The sequence below is a fragment of the Chaetodon trifascialis genome, chromosome 5 (assembly GCF_039877785.1).
Source record: "Chaetodon trifascialis isolate fChaTrf1 chromosome 5, fChaTrf1.hap1, whole genome shotgun sequence".
Classification (NCBI taxonomy): Eukaryota; Metazoa; Chordata; class Actinopteri; order Chaetodontiformes; family Chaetodontidae; genus Chaetodon; species Chaetodon trifascialis.
In genome coordinates, this window is record NC_092060.1 from 9737549 (window position 1) to 9758989 (window position 21441).

Genomic DNA, 21441 nt, shown 5'->3' on the forward strand with positions numbered 1-21441 from the left:
TGAAAACCTGGTAACCCATCTCAAATGTTGAATGATAAAAAAGCCCTAAATGAAGCCTGTAAACTTAGCCTTAAAGAATGAGGACTGGTCAAAGTGACCTTCCAACAGATGCAAATGAATGAGTGGAATGAGTAAAAGAATAGAAATATAAGAGCCACACACACACACACAGAGATACATAGAGAGTGGAACAGCAGTACCGAGATACATTTATATAGAACTAATTTGAAGCAAGCACGTTTTGAAGGAACCGTAATGCTGACCGAATTATGTTTTGTATTAACATAATGAGGAAATGTTGTTAACGTATTTCATCTGTTTTCCTCCAAAATATGCAATCTTGCAATATCCATACTGACTTAAGCATTGTTCAACTGTTTAATGTTTATGTTTAGGCACTGACAGCACTTGGTCAATTTTAAGGAAAGAATATTGTCTGTTTTAATACAGAAAAGGTCGGTAGTTACTTGAGACACAAGGTTTTTTATTGACATTTAACCAAAATCCCGATCTTTCTCCAAGTTTAACTGAAGTGCTTCTGTTGCCTGACCACAGTCTGGACACGAATCCTGGATTCTGGTGTCAGTCATGCACAGTACATACAATGTACTGTTTCATTCACTCAAACAAATGTTGACTCTGAACAAAATGCAGGCAGTGATTACGTTTTGTCAGCACAACGTAAGTATGAATGCAAATTAGCTGTATATAAAACGTAATTTCTAAGAGACAGGGCTGGAGAGAGGGAGAGCCCTCCACAGTGTGCGAGCATGAAAATGGTTGGAATAGGTTTTGGTATTTCTCAGGCATAAATAACAGCCACAGTTTCCATGCAGCTGCAGAATGTGGTGTTTTGTTTCTGGATGGGTGGTGAGCTGTCAGCGATACCACGGGCTGAATATGATTCATATTCTGGCATCAGCCATCACACTCACAACACTGAAACTAACAAGTAGGCTCCTCACTGCATCACAGTAACTAGAAAATTGACACAGACACACACATAGTCCAAAATATTTGATGTATTGTATTGATACTGCCGTCCTTCAGAAAATTTAAACAAATATTTTCGAGAAAAATGCTATAAATTCTAAAATGTCTTGAATTTTGTGTTATAATGGCAGCTTTCACCCAGCAAGGCAAACAGATTTGATCTTTTTATTCTCCTGACTGATAGCAGATCAGCTTTTACTGCAGTCAAATGAAAAATAGGCATGTTATAGAAAATCTGATCCAACAGCAGTACACATTATACTGTGTAAGATGAATCACAACAATTGATGAACTACACTGTTTTATTATGGGTGTGGCCCCATTACAGTCATGATAGGATAGCAGAGGCTCTCTGGCTCTAATAACCACACTGTCTTTATTACAGTGATTTAGTATCTGGTCAACAAATTTATCCAGTTTAAAATGCAAGGAACTTTGTCTAACCCTCACACATATACTGTCCATATAACTGACTGGGTATCCTTTTCTCCCCTTTCTCACCACTAAAGAGACAACTTGCATTTTGAATCAATTACAGCAAAAACCCTCAGAAGAGCCCACTCAGCAATTTCCCATAGAGTTATAAATAGAGCAGAGAGAGAGAGAGAGGTGGGAGACACTCCGAGCAGAAGCAGCCCAGTGCCGACAGAGCTTTTACTGTATATCATTTCTTTTCTCTTTCCCCTCTTCTCTCTCTCTGCTTCTCCTTCCCCCTCTTCTCTCAATCTTTTCCTTATTCACCCCTGCTCGCTTTCCCTTTTTTCCCCAACTGTACTGTTTTTTCAGCCTTGAGATGAGCACGAGCCAGCACACCTTTTGTTATATCTATCTATTTTGTTGGATGCATTTGATAAAGACTCCTCAAATTTAAGAGAAACAAAAGACACACAGCCAAGGAAATTATGTTCAGGCATCAATATTACTCTGATCTCGTGGCATTTGTAGAATATTTTAGATTAAATTAACCTTATTGATTCTAATGGGAAATATGGCATTTTTAGCCTATAGCTCGGAATACATGAGGTAATGTTTTCTGCTGCCGGCCAGACTAGAGTTAAGCAACAAAGTTCAGATTAATCAGAATCAGATGTGCAACTTTAAACAGACAACCATAGCACAGGTTCAAAGGAACACTGAGTAAGCAAGACGCATCAAGCTTTAACTGCCAACAGCTAGCCAGGGGGCATGTGTCTATGTGCTGATCTCCACTTTAACCTCCACACTCTGATTTAGCCAGGGTGCCTTTCTGTATGTGCTGTCCTCCACTTTAACCTACAGACTCCATTTTGCAGTACAGCATTACTTTCCCCTTCAGGGAAGAGGAGATTATGCGTTTCCATGGTCGGCACAAAAGAGCTTGCAAATACCACCTTGAATTTCAGGGATATTAAATTTTTTTTTTTTTTTTTTGCTGCCTGCCAGTGCCACGCAGTGCACTGATTTGCAGCTCTTGTGCAGAGTCGTGAGTGGCATCGTGTGTGAGCGTGAGTGAGAGGTCTACATATCTCTGAAGTGAACAAGCCAAGCAGACAGTCTACAGACAGTGGTGTTATTTACATCCTGTTATCCACTGGCCCAAACAGACAGACCAACAAATGATGACAGAGCTGAGAAGCCACAGTAACTCTCTGGAAACTGCTGGCTAGTCTATTGCTACCTTGCTAGGCTGCTGTGCCCTCTTGAAATATGCAGTTTGTTCATATGTAGCATAATCATGCACAGAAGGTTGTACAATCCTGCATCCTGCATTTTGTACCCCCAAATTGCTATATACACAACTCGTGATGTCTATATGCACCCTCTTGAACAAAGTTTTCTGCTTGTCAGCACCATGAAAAAAATCCTGATTTATCCTTCAGCAGTGACCGGAAGGTATTTCAGATGAGAGATAGAGAGAAAGGCAGGAAGAGAGAGAGAGAGGGAAAGAGAGAGAGAGTGAAGAGGGGAAGCAAGGGATAGAGAAATATAGAGAGATGAAAATGAAGAAACAAAGAGGGTAGATCTGGAACACACACCAAAGGATCTAAGGATGCATTTCTAGCTGATACATCCAGTCGTACAGGAACAACAAAGCTCTTGATCACGCACCACTATACACGCCATCTGTTATCCGCACCGTCAGGGGAAGTGTCTGTTACACATCACTAAAATGACCCAGTATGCATGGCAAGTTGGTACTGAAGGATTACAACCTCCACTTCAGAAAATATTCATTTCACAAAGTGGAGAACAAGGTTTTTGTCATAGATCAGGTTGACACAGAGCTTTGATTGCCACTGGCAAACTGTACCGTTTAATGTGTATCAAAGGATGGTAATGTTACCAGATACTTGCTAATATAATGCCATTTCCCTCCTTTACTGCATAAATGTAGGATGTTACAAACTACAAGTTGCCTCTGTTTTGTAGCCAGGGTTGTGCTGTTAGACTGCTTTGCCAACAATTAAGGAAAACTTTTTGGGTTTTTTAGCTAAACCGATAGGCTAATTATGCTGTAATGATGCATATGATCCTTATTTCATTGTATTTTTTAGAACTATAATTTGTAACATGTTCATATAAATAAATGCCTGTTTGTCTCTGTAAAAAAAAAAAAAGTTGATGTAACACAGCAGTGATTCATCTAATATCCAGTTCATGAAATTTTTTTGCACTTGCTGTTCTAAACACCTACCAGTCTGGTAGCTCTTTCCTGGGAAAAATCCTCCCACTCACAGGAAGCGATGCATTTTATGTAAACAGTTTATTTCAAATAAACAGCAGAAGAAGAATTAGATATTTTAGCATGCTGTGAACCCTGTCAACCACTCCTGGTCTGCCGCGTCGGTGCAGAAAAAGTTATGGCATCACTACTACTATATTTCAGATCCAGCTTGCCATGAATGTGACCATTAATTTGCAAAGCAGTTCGTCCTTTCTCCTCTCTAGCGGTACAACACAAAACATGGTGACACAAACAGTCACGGAGAAAAGGAGAAAAAGAGGAAGAAAGGGAAAGAGATGCTTGGAAGGCCAATGTTTGTCATGCCTGAGCCGTGTACATCTTACTCATGTCATCCCTATACAGAAGTCAAGCACCTGCTAAATGTTTTCAGAGTGAACAGCAGGCTGCTCTGAGTCTGTGGGATGTTCATGTGTGTGTGTGAGCTCCTGACATCCAAAACTTGAGTGTCAGCTGCAAAACAACATGGCAGCTACAGGGATTCTTGTGACAACATAAAAGCTGAAAAACAAACAATGAAAAAATGGGCATTGTTGGCATGATGTGGGTTTGGTAGCTTCTTCCATTAAAATGTGCATCAAACGACTCTCAAGTCCTGGAAGTGTGAGGCTGACACAGCATGTAAGCACAACACAGCATAAAATCAAGTGTCAGAGAAACCTGCAGCAGACAGTTTTATACTAAAGGAAGAGGGCAGGACAAGAATGATGCTTTGACATCAATAATTGCAGTAACTGCAAGAATGTTTGACAAAGAGGGAACTACAAAACGACAGCACTGTTGTCATCTGTTTAGCAGCACCAGAGGGAGACAACTTCAAAACAGATGGACATGCATTAAATATGCAAGTATCATATTTATTTCTGATCATGCCTTAGTAAAGAAAAATGCTGTGTGACTTGTCCTGTTGCAGTCATTTTCAGTAAACACTGTGAGATGGTTTGAAACTTCAGCTTCATGCAGCCTCACCTTTGACAAACAGTTTTGCTTTTTAGCTGGCTTTCCCACAATCACCTGAATATTGTCAACTTCACAAATGTGAGCGAACTACAGATAAATCGCTGGCCAACTATCCAGTAGTAAATTGGTTACATCATACTCGGACTTTTCACTGTTAAAAATTAAATCATCAGTATCAACAAACTATCAGATTTAGTTTAATTGATGCTAATACTTCACTAGGGACCAATTTCATTAATGGCTACTGATCAACTAATGGTTGATACTGTCAGAGTGTATCTGAATGTACAGTTAAAGTAGATTAAATAGCCTACTTGCAGCTAGCTATAGAGATTAGCAATACCGTGATTATGGTTGCTAAGTAACTGGCATGGCTGCTAACAGTGGCTAATGATAGATGGGGAGACAGTGAATATGTCCATAAAATGTAGGCTAACACTGACTTAACTGTGCAGCCTCAATGAGAGCTGAATAAGTGGAATAATTAAACTTAAGTTCAGTTCAAATGATTGTACATTTTGACATATTTAAACCAGTCTTGTGCCCTCTGTCCTCTTTGCTTCACTAATTCCCCCCTGCATGCAAAGTGTTTCATGGTTACATGCCAAGAGGGTGACCGACAACAGAGACAGCAGCGAGTACACTACGTCAGCGGAACGTCCTCTTTAACTTTTCATGCCTGTGAGGTTCTCCTCAGCAATACTGTGCTCTGCATTGTAAGCAAATGTAGAATCACCAGCCATGTTACACAAGTTAGCTGCTTGCTATACTAGCATAGACTTCTACTGTCTGATGGAACATAAAAACTGTTAAAAACTGGCTTTTTAATTGCTGAGAACTATATACCATGTATTATTGTGTATAAGATCAATAAACCCATCCCCACCCTGCATACTGACTGAAAAAAACAAACAAAACAAAACTGCAATCATTCCTGGTGACGAGAATGCTAATGCTAATAGTTACCTTTGGGTTCCACTAGCACATTGCTAACAGGTTGAACTCATCTAAAATAGTTTGTGCTCATTACTTTCATTGTTAATAACATGAATTAAAATGGTAAAGAAATTCACTGGTGTTCATTTTGAACATTAAAAAAATGGTAAAAACTGGATTTTAGAAATTCATAATGCAAACACACCATAGTTTATCTGTTCATTCTTTTTTTTCATGACTTTCTAAAGCCTTTTCTGAGGTGTTACAAGCAAAACTCATTAATTGTAAACTGAAGATACAACAAATTTTTAGTGCATGTGGATATTAGAAATCACGCAGTTAGCGACTAGGTGGGCTGCAGGTGCATGTATGTGGGGAGCATACAACTAGGGAAGAGAGCACAAGGTAGTGCAGTGACCAGCGACACAGTGTCTGAGACCAGAGAGACAGCGTGGCAGACAGAAAGAGAGAGGGAGGGAGGAGAGACAGGGGGAAGCGACCACACACTGATGACTGAGGGGATGGGGGCTGACAGAGCAACTAACTTACTTGCAGGACAGCTGATTAAAACCATGTATGAAGTAACAGTCTCCTCCATTGACGCAGTAGGCCTTCTCCGAGTCATTGCAGCGCCTCGCATGACTCACACCTGGAGACGGGGTGGTGGTGGTCACTACAAGAAGGACAGTCAGACAGGGAACACATGCAAAAAAATCTCAATGTCACCTCTTTGTTAAAATAACAAGGTGTTCAAATTTTCTGGCAGCCACTACAATACTACATATCATACCACACTATGCCACATACATTTCAGAGCTCCTAAGTGAATTTCAAAGAGCTTAGTGTGACAAATCTATTTACTTTTTGGGCAGACATCAGTCACTTTCCTGTGCTCGCTGCAGCTCTCCAGCTCAAAGCTGCTGGTTTTGTGAGTGGAAAGAGTCAGGTTCAGACGGATACACCTGCTCCCCAAACCCCAACGCACGTCTGTCTTCTTCCTTTCAAACTTGAAACTTGAAACTTTTGGGTATATTCACGAGTAATATAATCCATTATTCTGTTTTCCCTGTTCTGTAACTGCTGGGTTCTCCCTAGACCAATTTCAACAGTCTGTAAAATAGTCTGATACAAGAGCTGGAGAATAATAACATACACGAAAACCACACTCACTGATCTTGACAGATATACGGTATAGTGACATGTGTAACACCACAGTTTGACCACAGTCAACAAATTAAGTTTGTGATTTCCTAAGACTCCTGCATCTTTGAAATCAAAAAGCATTTTATAATAAACAAATAAGATTCTATTATATTCTATTTTGTTCAGAAAAGCTCCATAGATGTGCGGTCAGATCTTTGTGGGAAGGTGACAGAATAATAGCACCCATATTTTTGTTAAAATACAGAGTGATCAAATTTTAGCCAGCCAGTACAGCAGTAGATACCTATTGATCTGAGGAAGTGGAATGAAAACCCCAGTGCCATGTCTTAGGTTTTTACAGAGAGAGAAATTAAAGAAACTCTCTATGAAAAAAAGAAAAGCAGAGCATATAAGGGGCATTTGTACAAAATATGTGTGCTGTAATAGTTCAGAGTTATCTTCATGACTATTATTTTATTTTGTTTCGTAGATAGATAGATAGATAGATAGATAGATAGATAGATAGATAGATAGATAGATAGATAGATAGATAGATAGATAGATAGATAGATAGATAGATAGATAGATAGACAGACACTGATGTGTCGTTGCTCACAGATCTGCACGCTGATTATACTCGTAACATTTTCTTGTCCTAGTGAGTTTTCTGCCACACAGGTGTAGTTGCCAGAGTCTTCCACACGGACACGACTGATCTGTACCTTTGAGTTTTTTCTTCAGTGAAGGAGAAAGAGAGAGAGTGATACAGAGCAGATGAAAAAACATAATCAGTTACTGTTATTTCAAATAAAGGCAGCAGACATCTGTCTGGATGAGAAATTTAATTCTTGTTTCCAGGCCAGACGAGCAATAAACCACATGTTCATTGTGATTGGCCAACAAAGCTAATGGATGAGTATTAAGTCAAACCAGAAACAGGCTAAACCTAATCTTTTAGAATACAGGAAGTGATTCCAAGAAATGGGACTACACTTGACTGTAACTTAACTGAAAACACAGACCACAGGACAGATACTTAAAACTAGGTGACAACTCAAACATCTGTATAATGACGTTACATTACATTGAATCAGAGCATAAAGTGAAACACAAACTTCAGTGCTATACATCAGTGAATAAGATGATCATTTCAGCCACTGAAAGCACTGACCGGACAGAGTGATCTGAAATTAAACCAGGTACGCAATTAACATATGTGTGATGTAACCAATGCAAAAATAAGACAAAGACTTCTGAAATCAGAGCTTTGAACATATGTTGATATGGTGGGAACAGTGTGTCAGAGGTACAAAATGAAAGCCGGCTAAATTTCACTGTACACATACAAATTTGGATTTTTGTCTGCAAGAAATGAGGAACAAAATACTGTACAGAAATGCACTGTGAAGTTCAGTTTTAAGTCTATTTTAATACAATGCCCACATGCCCATATGCACGTGGAGGAAGTCATTGGTCTGTAATCACTCCTCTCTCCATACTGATCCTGAAGTGATACCTTCCTGTAAGAGCCAAAATCCACAGTCCTTGTTCTGTGTAAAAACGCATTTTAAAGTTCAGTCAAAGCCCTTCTCAGGCTTCAGAAGTCTCAGTTAGCCCAATAAAGTGGGTGTCTTACAAAGTTTCAATCTTTTTGGTAAAAACTGCCTGCTTGTTTCACACTGTTCCCTTGGTGAGCCATGGTGGAGGGGTATGTCCTGAAAGTCACATGTAAGTCTGCTGTCAGGACAAACAATAGCTACACTCGACTGCCAAGACAAAGGTATTTACTCAGTTCAACTTCTGAAGCCTGAGAGGCTCTGACTGAACTTTCTTGATGTGCATGTGGGCATTGTATTAAAATAAATCTGTACTTAAACTTTCGTGTTGAGTCATGAAGTTGCCCAGTGTCACCAAAACAGAGCTACGGATCAGAAGCCCTTGTAGTACGTACAGCATGTTTGAGGAGGCAGTCATCTGTCTGGATTTTGGGAATTTTCAAACCTCTTGGTGCACACAAGTGAGAATGTTAAGACAAATATGCAGTCTGACAGACTCACTTGTTGGTCTTTATTTTGAGGTCTCTGCCTTTCTGAAGCTCGTGTCCATCTTTGTACCAGCGGAAGGAAGGGCTGGGATTCCCTGATGCCTCGCACTTCAAGTACAGCTTGTCCCCTTCCATCAGAGACTGGCCTCGCATCAGTCGAAGCTTAGGAGCAGAAGCTGGACAGAGAGAGAAAGAGAGGGAGAGAGAGGCAGGAAAGACGAGACGAAGGGAGTGGAGAAAGAAAATCAAAGCTTGCATTACTGAAATTAACTACAGACATTCAATTAATCTATCCATTTAATTGTGTGAGCCTGTGCGTCTTTGTGTATGTGTCTGTGACTGTGTGTGTGTGTGTGTGTGTGTGTGTGTGTGTTAATGTGGGCGGCTGATGAGAATCTGTTAGTGATGGTTCAGTTGGGGTCAAAACCTGAGGCGAGAGGTCAGAGTTCACATGAGAGATGGCTAAAGAATGGAGGAAAATCAATGATACAACACACACATAAGCGCGCGCACACACACACACACATACACAATCACACACATACACACACACACACACATACACACACACACACACACACACACACACACACACACACACACACACACACACACACAGTGGAAAAGGTGCGGTCTGAATCCTGAAAAACAAAGACAAACTGAAAGCATAAAGAAAAAAAATGTTCCTCAGAAACTCTCTGCAGTAGATTTTCACTATGGAGCAATTTGTGTGTGTGTGTGTGTGTGTGTGTGTGTGTGTGTGTGTGTGTGTGTGTGTGTGTGTGTGTGTGTGTGTGTGTGTGTGTGTGTGTGTCATCAGTCTCAGGAGAGTTTCGTTCTTTCCCTCTTCTCCTTAAAAACTACAACAGACTGCATCACTGACATCAGCACAGGCAACACACGCACACAGAAGGTAAAGCAAAGAGACAACTCAGCACCATCTTGTACCATTTACATACACACACACACACACACACACACACACACACACCAATGAAGCAACTAGCATACAAACATGGGCCTAACACACATGCGTGGGCCTGCATACACACACACAGTTGAGGAGATGGGACACGCTTGATCAGCTGTGAGGCAACTGTTGGACAGGCCCACAGCTCCTCACAGCACTGCTGCATCCTTGCATTTACTCCTCATATACGCACAGTTGATCCTGAAGATGTGTGAGCTTCAACCAGACACCGTGGGTCTATAAATCAACAGGCTGAATATCGTGTCACTCTCCACATAAACCACTGATGGTGGTTTTCCTGTTTTCTTTACGGTGAACAAATCAGATGAAAAGACCAAAACCAGCTATTAATGTATCTTGCTAACAAGTATTGTAGCCAAAGTCTGAAATTTCTTATTCCTCTGTGCCACAGAGCTGCATTTTATAAATAAAGTGATCAAGCAATGAGACACTGTCGTGCATGTTGACATGTTCCTTTATTATCATGAACGCACACACACTGTAGTTTACTTTGACTCAGTCCCACAGACACTGTCCTGCAGCTCATAAATGCTCCCTAGAACACTAAATGTGCATTAATCCACTACCAAAAATAGTTTTTTTTACTCCTGTTTGTGTAACATTTGCTAAAAACTAGAGTGCCCAGCTATTTCAGGGCATCGCTTAATCCTTACAAAAAATAAAGCTAGATATTTGTGACCTGTTTTACATCTTCAGTAGTAAAAAAAAGTGCTTCTGACAGAGCAGCAGACACAAAAGTCAGAAGGTGGTGAGAGATGAGCAAGCATTGCTGGGATTTATTCAGAGAGGCAACATTAATAGTAACCTTCTCCTTAAATCACATGAGTTGGGGGGGGGGGGGACAAAGTCAGGATGGAGGTAAAAAAGGAGAACCTCTATGAAGTACCATCCAAGCAGCTTGCAGTTATGTAAGTAGGATTTAAGTAGGATTTTTAGACTCACAACAGAACAAGCAGCACATCTTTAAATCCAGTTCTCACATTTTGTGAGATTTAGTCTTGTCACAGACACGACATGCTGTTGATGTATAATTCCACGTCACACCAAAGTAAATCATCTCAACATCACCAGATGCTCTCTCTCTCTCTCTCTCTCTCTCTCTCTCTCTCCATGACTCCTGACTTCTTATGAGTTATGCTGAAGAATAGCACTGAGTGTCACTGTCATAGATTTTTTTGGAATAATTTGCCTGCTATTTCTGTAATTTCTTGAAACTACCAAAATAGCTGACAATGACACTTTCTTTTCTGAGGGTCCAGATGCCACACCATCAGTTAGGACTACATCCACGGTTGAATCTTGACTCAACTCAACTAAACTTGGTCTTGGCTTGTGCTTGAGTTGACTGATGAAACCAAACAATGAAGACAACATTGTCAACACTGCATCCAGGCCAGATGCAGAAGAGACACAGCAGGCAGCTGTTTACAGTAAAAAAGCCTCTCCACTACCTACTCAGCAGACAATGTCAGTGGCAAGCTGGTGAACACGGCGGAGCATTTAGCTAAAGAGCCAGGAGCTTGTCTCAGGGGTTGGTGGAGACAAAAGATACAAGTACACTCCATCAGAACTGTTTATTGGATGGTCTAGCTTCGGAAACCCCGTCCCTCTACACCTTTTTGTTGTCGGATTAGGGGGAGCTGTGTCCGACCACTTCTGTAACTTTCTGAAAACAAGAATCCGACATTCACACCCACTTCACACTGTGATTGGCCAGCTGTGTGGTGAGTGAGGAGCCAGGGTTTAATTTGTCTACTACCTCTCATTTTTTCATTGTTGACACTATTTTGGTCCCTTGTCAACCTTGTGCAACATTATGAATGCCTTCCAGGAGAGAATCTCTGAAAACGTGCACCACTATCTGCATATTTAAACGATCTCACGTCTCTCCCTCTTCATGACAGTCGGCTGTTCATCCAACGTTCGACTGTGGCTGTTGAGAACAGCTGTAAACACTTTTGCCTTGGAGGTTGCAGGAAATGTCATCTAAACTACCTTGTTGTGAGAATAACCTTATGCCTCGACATATCTATTGTAAATCCAACATGGCATGAATGCAGCACTAAAGCTATCAGGCTGAGGACAGCAGTAGCTGGAAGTCATTACAGGAAACAATCTGTGTGTAGCTCACATTTAAAACAAGGATGAATTACCAGTGTGTTTATTATGTTGGCAAAAATGCATAAAGTCAGAACTCAACAATTTAGTCCGACACAGAGTTTTACATGGCGAATTGAGCAGCCTCCTTGCTGTTTCCATTCAGCATTTTGCTGTGGATATTTTGCAGAAGACAATGTGGAAATCATGGGAACAGTAATCTAATAATAATGTACCATATGTGGAAAAGAGATGAGATTCAGTGTGGGAGGGGCGACTTTAGGCCAATTCCAGCAGTACAGATTTGACATTTAGACTCACAATGACAAAATACCTCTGAGAATAATAATCTTTGTTTATATTGCACTTTTCAAAAGCAAGTTACAAAGTGCTTCACAGTCAGTAAATACATTAGAAATAATCAACAGTAAATTAACTAGAAATGCCACCAAAACAAAAGAGAGAAAATATAGCGAGGGGACAGAAATAACACAGCAGAGTCAAGTGCATACGTAAAAAGATACTGATTGAATGAGTCAAGGTGCCGCACAACACGAGTTACACTACACAAACTACAGTTAACATGATTTCACAGGAGCACAAGAAACGTGAGGCACAACTTAATAAATCACAAACCAGTTAAAAACCAGACAGGAATGATAGTTGTGACTTGTGCGAAAGCAGGGAGTTCATTTAAAATATGTGTGGGAGAAAGGGAGTGAGGTGTTAAAATGAAATTTAGGTCTCTGCAGATTGGAATATTTTTCTACAGCTTGGCAAAACACACACGCGAGTAGGAGGTTAAGAGACACAGGAGGAGAAGGAGAGGACAGCCAGTTAGTCCATACATCCACAGTTAAATAACAGTCCATCCTTCTGTCAATCTATTAATCAATCCCTTCAAACTACCTCAAGTGGTCAATTCAATCACATTTGCAGGAGCACAGCTTCTCTTTCTTAGTGCTGCACCCCCTGTGTGGGCAGAGCTCTGCAAGATAAACACTTTAAAGCAACAACATCCTCAGGTCCTTTGACTGCATATGTCATACATATAACTTCTTTTATATGTATAGTTTCTTTTGACAATTCCCAAACAAATGCCCAAACTCTTTGTACTACGCTGCTGATTTTTACATGGGAGTAAAGGGAGCAAGGTGATAACATGATAAGAGCAGGAGAGCCACACATTTTCCATCGAAGAGAGAGCAAGATAAAATTGTAAAGTTTGTTGCCTTAGGGTATATTTCACCCTGTATGACTGTTCAGTGTGGGTGCCACTAGTGAGTCTGGAGAGAAGAACTAAAACAGGAACAGGAGAGCCACAGAATTTCAGAGAAAGGGAAAATTATTACAATTTTTTTGTATGAATAAGTCCGACATGGTGAGAACTAAAACCTGAAATGTACCTTTTTATGCTTTATTTAACTAAAACATTTCCTGCTATGAACATCTATTGCATTACGAAGAGTATCTTTACACTGGAATCGCAGCCCCTTTTGATTTTATTAGCAACGTTTTGACCAACAACAGATCTTCCTCAGGCAAATATCCACAGGGAGGAAATGAGGGATATGACCAGTGCCATCATAATCATATAATCAAATTGAACTGTATTGAGCCTGGTGTAAATATCCTGACATGTCACAACGTCATCAACATCTTACCATGAAGCTAATAAGACCAACCAGACGGGTTTTGGGGGGATTTGTCCTTTAACAAACAATTCTAATAGGTCTCCAAATAATTAGGTCTGGATATGATCCTTAAAACAAGATGATTTGGATTGAAGTAAGTGAAATTATTTTACCCCACTGACACATATTTGTCTTGTTTTAGGAAAACATGACTATCTATATGTTTAAGATGAATATTACTGCAGCAGCTCCACTTTGCGAGCGCCCAGATGAGGCTCGTCACCTGGTGAATCTGAGGTGAGACTGTCAGGCTTTTATGCAGGTACATGTGGAATTGAGTGGTCAAAGTCAGCCTGAAGCAGCTTGAGTGGTGAACATGGTTACCAATGAGCTCATCCCTCTCTGGGACGCTCTCCTCAGGCAATGTGGAAGCTCAGTCATTCTGGGAACGGTAGCTAAAAACCAGAAGGAAATTACCCTTCATGGATGTGACATCTGCATTTCATGGGCACGACAGTGCTGGGTTGATAGAATCACTACAAATTCCCACTCCAATTTTAACCCATTTTTAACATCTGACATAGTACTTGAAGTCACTGTAGATATTCAAACATCCTCACGAGTTTGTCCTTTAATGAGAAAGTTAAACTGACATTGATCCCAATGAAAATTAGCAATAATGTGGGAAATGAAGATGCTCCTGCATGTATATGCATGTTTATTGTGTAGTTATTTTGATCAGACATCAGCACGACTGCTATTAATCATCACAGACCTTCTACTCTAATAGCCAAGAGCATTAATTTCAAACTAAATTCAAAGATGAACGATCAATACAGACCTTCACTTACTTTAGATGTGATGATTAATTCATACAAGACAGGTAGGTTCTTACACGACACTGATTTATTTTTAATGGCTGAATCTTTAATCACAGTTACTCATAGGTTTAAAAAGCTGTAAAACATATAAACAACCTTGCTGCACACTCTACCGTTGCTGCTTGATGTTCCAAAACCGAATCACAAATGCTGAGGAGGAGGAATTTATTGTGAAGGGTTCTCCATTAAGTCTTAAAACCACTCACGCTATGCCAGAAACACATTAGCACCTATAGGGTGCATTAAGATGCTGGACCGATGACGCTTTAAATAAGTAATTCAATTGATGCTTCCATCGTGCCTCATTGGCTAGACCTTCGTTTTCACTGCATTAATTAACAAAAAAACACATGTAAGACAGCACAAGGATCCCACTATATGGTAAATAATTAGCCTGAGGATGCATATCACATCTTAAAATCTGAGACTCTCCTACTTTGATAAATGCACGAAAATGTCCCAGAGTTATTAAAAGAGTTCATTCCTTAAAATAGAGCAGCACAAAAAGAAAGTATTGAAAGATGAAATTGGGGGCAGGGATTGACTGATGCATCAATTTGTCAACTGGACCAACAGTGAGGGGTTTTTAAGGGATTTCTAGGGTGTAATGTTAAATATTTATCATTTGTGGGATGGAAATATAGATATTTAGAGACATGAGCAATATGTAACATGAACACAAATATATCAGAATCACCTAAACCCTTTAAAGGCTGTCAAAACTCTATAATTCACCTTATTGCCAGAACACTAGACTTTTATTAACATCTGATGTCAACCTTTGAATGGTTGTAAAATCCAAATGGGAAACCTTATTTACCATCCTCCATACACATTTTTACCTGTAAAATCATTAATAAATAGACTGGAGAACATCCGAGGCAACTAAGAAAACCTGTGGGCCCTGTCAAACCATCTTTGCAAAAATGTCTATTTTTGGCAGCAGTGCTTCCTAACAAGTACAGAAAAAAATACTGTGGATGAAACAGAAATACATTTTAAATTGACTTAATTTGGAAATGTTATGTTTGAGGTTGAGGTTTAGTTTGATAAGAAAATATTCTGACGACTGCAGACATTCAAAAAAGCAAAACCCGCACTGCAATTTTCAGTTATGCATAAAAAGAGAGAGACTCTGAAATACATGTGCACGAACACAATTAGAGTAGATTCACACATCCCACACACCACAGGCACCAAGCAAGCCATAATAAGTCTAATTCTGCAGCTGCAATTTACACACAGACACAGATTTTCCACAGCACTGTCAGTGTGCATGAATGTGCATATATGTGTGTGTGGGTGCCTACATGAGAACGTGTGAGTATGTGCAGTATGTTGTCTGCACTGATGGGTATGTGTAATTGTCTGTGCATGTTTAAATGTGTATTGAATGTGTGTGTGTGTGTGTGTGTGTGTGTGTGTGTGTGTGTGTGTGTGTGTGTGTGTGTGTGTGTGTGTGTGTGTGTGTGCACGCACTGTAAGTTGCTGATCCAAGCCTTCTGTATCACTGAGTGATGGGAGAATTCCTCAGTGAGAGCACAAAGAGGTGGGGGAGGTGGGTGGTAGGAGAGCCACAAATGGACAGCAGCGTCTGGCCAATAGCCTGTGACCGGCCTGCTCCACTAGCCAATCACACGTGACCAGCGCTCCCATCAGCCTTCCATCAAGAGGTCCTTCTTTCAAGGTCAGCTGATGCTCCCTCCCTCCTCTCTTCCCTCCTCTCCTCCCTCTCTCTCTCCCCCTCTCTCTCTCTCTGTCCAGCAAAGCAGGCATCAACAAAATTGATCTAATTTCTTGCTAAGCATGATCCAATAACAAAGAGTGATATGGAAGCCAAGCCAATTAGGTGTGTTCGCAGGCAGGTACGGCACCCTGAGAAGGCATGGCCAGCAACATGCCTGCACACATGGGCTGTGTGCGTGTGTGTGCTGGTGTGTGTGAGTCAGCTGACAGGCTAGTGAGTGAAGAAGCACAGTACATTCATAAAATGTACAAAGACATGTGGAGAAGAAACTGAGTGTGTGCGAGTGTGTGTGTGTGTCATAATGGAGGAATCTGCAAACACACTGTATGTATTACATTTGTCGTATGTGTTGAGTGTGTGCATGTGTGTGTGAGCGTGCCTGTGTGTGTTCATGTATAAAAGAGGGAAGCTCCTTCTATCTCATTCTCCGATCAGTGTGATTTCTGCAGCGCACAGCTGTCACCATGGAAACCAGGGAGGGAGCAGGAGATAGAGAAAGAGAGAGAGAGAGAGAGAGAGAGAGAGAGAGAGAGAGAGGATGTAAGGCAGAAAGAAAGGGGAAAAAAGATTGAGAAAGAGTGAGAGAGAGAGGGAGTGTGTGTGTGTGTGTGTGTGTGTGTGTGTGTGTGTGTGTGTGTGTGTGTGTGTGTGTGTGTGAGAGAGAGAGAGCGAGAGAGAGAATGTGAAAGGGAGGGAGAGAGTGAAAAAGAAAGAAAGAGAGAGATGAGCATTGGTTGTTGAATGATAGCAGCCACAACAGGCCTTCATGCAGTATCACACAGCTAACCTCTGCACAGCAGCAATACCAAGCCCAGGGCAACCTGTGTGTGTGTGTGTGTGTGTGTGTGTGTGTGTGTGTGTGTGTGTGTGTGTGTGTGTGTGTGTGTGTGTGTGTGTGTATGTGTGTGTGTGTGCATGGTTGCAAGAGTGATTGTCAATAAATCATTCCTTTCCTCCCCCTTTCGGTTTTTGTAGTCACACAAACACATATGCTGACAGACACACACAAACATACAAACACACAGACACACACACACACACACACACACACACACACACACACACACACACACAGACTTGACCTTGTCTCTCATCTCTGGTGTTGTGCATTGTTCAGTTGGCTGCAGTGACATCTATTTAAGTATAAATTCACCCTTCAGATTCACCAGAAATCAGGTTTTTTTAAAGACACAAACACACACACACACACACACACACACACACACACACACACACACACACACACACACACACACACACACACAAAACTATGCACGTGTGTGTAAGAGGCAGTTGTATGTAAAGAGGAGGACATGGAGAAGATAGATAGATAGATAGATAGATAGATAGATAGATAGATAGATAGATAGATAGATAGATAGATAGATAGATAGATAGATAGATAGATAGATTGGGAGGATGTGCAGAGTTGGTAATGAATAGTTAATGAAGGGCTTGCGGGCAGAACGGTGGGGAAAAGCTATTCTCTCTGTCTCTCCTTTCTCCTCCGCTTTTTCTTTCTCAGGGCTGGGAGTCGTGTGCAAGTCATTCTGCGCCCCACCTGTCCTCCATTTATCTTTTTTCTTTTCCTCTTTTCCTCTTCCCCCCAACACTTTCTATTCTTTCTCTCCTCTCTCACCTCTCCCCTCCGCACATCCATCCATCTTCCCTCCTCTCTCACCTCTGCCTCCCTTCCTGCTTTCATCCATCCTGCTCTCTCGCCTCTCCCTCCTCCATCTCTTATCCTCCACCCCTCACCCCACCATTTCTCACCTCTCATCTCTCCCATCAACCTTCCCCCCTCAACACGCACACACACCATTAACTGCAGGCTTGTAAAGCAGACTAACAGACACAATTCTCCTGATAAGGGGATTGAAACATTGATCACATCTGTCCTCCATGAGGAGCTAAAGATTCTACAGAAGAAAGATGTCCTGCTGCCCCTTTGAGAGACCAAACAAAGACAATGATGGAAGAAGATGTCCTACTGCAGCTTTGAAAGACAAAACAAAGATGGTGAGATTTATTTCATGTGGTGTGCCCCAGGGTTCTGTCCTTGGTCCCTAATTTTTAGGTCTGTATCTTGCTGCCATTAGATTCCATCATTTGTAAATACATTATGACTCTCTGCTGTTACGCAGATAACACACAACTTTACATTTGTGCTTCAAAACAGATTATTACTTTAAAAAGGCCAAAAATTTAAAAAAGTATCTCATCAGATCACTTCAAGACCATCACCAAGATAACACAATTTATCGCCTGGGGCAACTGTTAAAATCTTTTCCACACTTTCACGCATGTTCTTCCCGTGTTCACCTGGGGTATCCTCCACCCCCACTAAAAACATGCAAGAAGATCACCACCTGACCAATGACGACAAAGAGAACTGGGTCCCCAGGCGCCGCTGTCGGCTGGCAGCCCACCGCTGCCGGGTTGCCGTGGACGAAGGATGGACTAAGAATGGGTGAAACGCGGAGAAAATAATTTCACGGAAGCATGTTGTGTGTGCATGTAGTGTACAACTAACTATGTGTGATAATAAAAAGTATGTTTCTTTCTTTCTTTCTTTCTTTCTTTCTTTCTTTCTTTCTTTCTTTCTTTCTTTCTTTCTTTCTTTCTTTCTTTCATGATGAGTGCAACCCACTGTTTTTTTTCTAAGGATCTGACATTTGTAGATGTCAACAATTACAACAAAGTCCCACTCTCTGTGAGCTAAAGAATTATGGTGCTGCGATCTCACACAGCAGTGGCATTATCTAAAAATGAGTCCGAGTCATATCACTTGAAATCAAATGCTCCAGGTTTGTCAAATTTATTTGAAAGAGAAAACAAAGGTAAACAATAAAACTGCAACTAAACTGTCCATTGGATTATAAGCAACCTTGCAGGTTTTACCTGCAAATAAATGTGCAAATGTAGCATAACTAGCTCAGCAACATTCTGCCCGTCTGTCTTTATTATCAAAACTGGGGGTTAGATTGAGTATAACAACAATTCATCAGCCTCCTCATACATCAACTGACATTGATCAACTGCCCAACAAAGTGCCTTTATTTGCCCCCCAGTGTTTAAAGTTTCCCTTCCCCTACACTGCACAGCACATGGGTAAGATATCACACACAGAGAAAGAAAATGAGAATTACAAATGGAAATTGACAAAATATGCATGTGTATCCAGCAAACATACATACACAAACCTTAATACTAAAGACTTTTTGCCATCTGTCAGACCTACAAGTAGAAGTCTTCTATGACATTAGGTGACATCGACTATTGAATAGGGCTGGGCGATAAAACGATAGCGATATGTCTCGCGATAGACACGTCATCAATATCAATAAAAAATGTGTTCGATAAGACATTAATTTAATTTTTTTTTCTTCGTCGGAAGAAATGTGAAGTTGTGAAGCAAGGCTGGTTGCATGAACAAAGGCACTCACTCTCAGGTAACTGAGCAATGTAGGGAGTAATCGCTAATCAGTGAGAGAGACACGCTAACACGCCAATCATGTAACATTATCAAGTTCGGTTGCGCCATCTCATTGTCTCGTGTGTGATGCTCCGCGAGGAGTGAGATGAGAAATAGAAAGCGCTGCAGTGAGCAAAGAAATTGTCGATAAAACATTGAAAGTCAGCTCGCCAGTATGGAGTTTTTTGGGTTTTATAAGTCGGACCGTAGTCAGGCCAATGTGGTCTGTAACTTATGCAAGACTGTCGTCCCCACCAAGACCGGTAACACCACAAACTTGTTTAACCACCTTAGCCGTGCTCACTCTTTGGAGCGCAGCTATATTCGCCAAGGTGCAACAACATCTGCAACCGCAGCACCACCGCACGAGCGGCTGACCACCATGCAGAGGTACTCTGCTTCAGTGCCTGATGACAAATCATTTAAAAGACACAAAGACATAACGGAGGCAGCGGCATATCATATCGCTAAAGACATGCTTCACTGAGCACCGTGGAGAAGCCAGGTTACAAACATCTCTTACACATGCTTTTTTAAAATTTTTTTTTAAACACACTTGCAATAAAAAGATAATTGAATAGTTCATGTATGTTTAGAGTAAGAAGACTAAAGTTGTTCATATGTCTAGGCTGGTTTTATTGTTCAGTCAGTGTTACTGTACTGTCTATCATGTTTGTTTGTTTGTATGTTACAGATGTCAAGTCCACCTCAGTTTCTGCTATGTTTCCAAAACACTGCACATATTGAAAACATTTTATTCACCAGAAGTTGAATCAGTTTGTGAACTTTCTGCGCTAAACCTGCAGAAAAAATGTTCTCAGGTCTCTCTCTGTTTACATTTTTACACTTTTTTTTACATTTATTATTTGAGTGTTTTCCATGGTTGTGTTGACATTTCCTTTACTTTCTTCCTTGATAGCTGAGGGGATTATAATCAGAGGAAGGTTCAATTTAAAATAAAAATGCTTAAATTGAATGTATTTTTCTCCTGGTCCTTATTTTATTTAGGTCGTAAAAATATCAATAATTATCGATATCGACCAATATAAAACACTTATATCGCGATAGAGTTTTCAGCCATATCGCCCAGCCCTACTATTGAATCACCATTTAGAAGCACTTAGTAAACTAGGAATACCAGTTCCAGTTCCCTCAGATAGCACATGCGGAACTCTAAACCAAAAATACTTCACTTCTGGGCAGTCCCACATTATATGGAAATTGGTTCCTACTTCATTATTATTACACAGTGTGCAAATGGGTGTGGGACAGTGCTGTAGATGGTAGCACTTCCTTGGGGTCAAATAAAAGCTGCAGATGAATTTAAAATGAATCATTTGATAGTAATAATTTTGGTATGAGAGGGCCACATTTTCCCAAACTCTTTTCCAATTAATCGACTCCTGCCAGTTCTTTAAGTCAGTATTCCAGACCTGGGTCGCACCAATTGATGTACATGTAACTACTTTGAACCCCTTGTACATATTTTATACAAAGCCCTCACATTTGGGTCCAGTAATGATAAAATTGAGAAGTCGATAACTGGGAAGAGCATGTTTTTATGGAACTCCATGAGCTCGAATCACTGATACCTGCTGTAAATTAAGGAAAAAGTAGGTTAATGGAAAATTATGCTTTTTCTGGGTTCTTTGAGCGATCTTAGATCAGGCAATAATGGGAGCACACTAGCTATATCTTTGGTAATAGGTTCATATTCACAATTGATATTTGACTGCATGAAGACAATTTTGGTTTAATCAAAACATTTAATTGTACTGTTAGCAATTTTATCAATAGGCAATAAAATATGCACACCAA

At 40.6% G+C, this 21441-nt stretch overlaps 2 protein-coding genes across 5 annotated transcripts in view; one reads left to right on the plus strand and one right to left on the minus strand.

Moving 5' to 3' along the window:
- The window catches only part of ctsf (cathepsin F), a 113522-nt gene that overhangs the window by 37103 nt on the left and 54978 nt on the right, over positions 1-21441 (plus strand). The gene's annotated exons all lie outside the window — the stretch shown is intronic.
- Positions 1-21441, minus strand: part of nrg2b (neuregulin 2b) — a 55383-nt gene that overhangs the window by 20279 nt on the left and 13663 nt on the right. For both annotated transcript variants that reach the window (XM_070962391.1, XM_070962390.1), the window contains exons 2-4: positions 8812-8974; positions 7371-7489; positions 6161-6284 (exon numbers count right to left, since the gene is read on the minus strand). In XM_070962391.1, coding sequence (XP_070818492.1) covers positions 6161-6284; positions 7371-7489; positions 8812-8974 — 406 coding nt within the window. The remainder of the gene's footprint in view (positions 1-6160; positions 6285-7370; positions 7490-8811; positions 8975-21441) is intronic.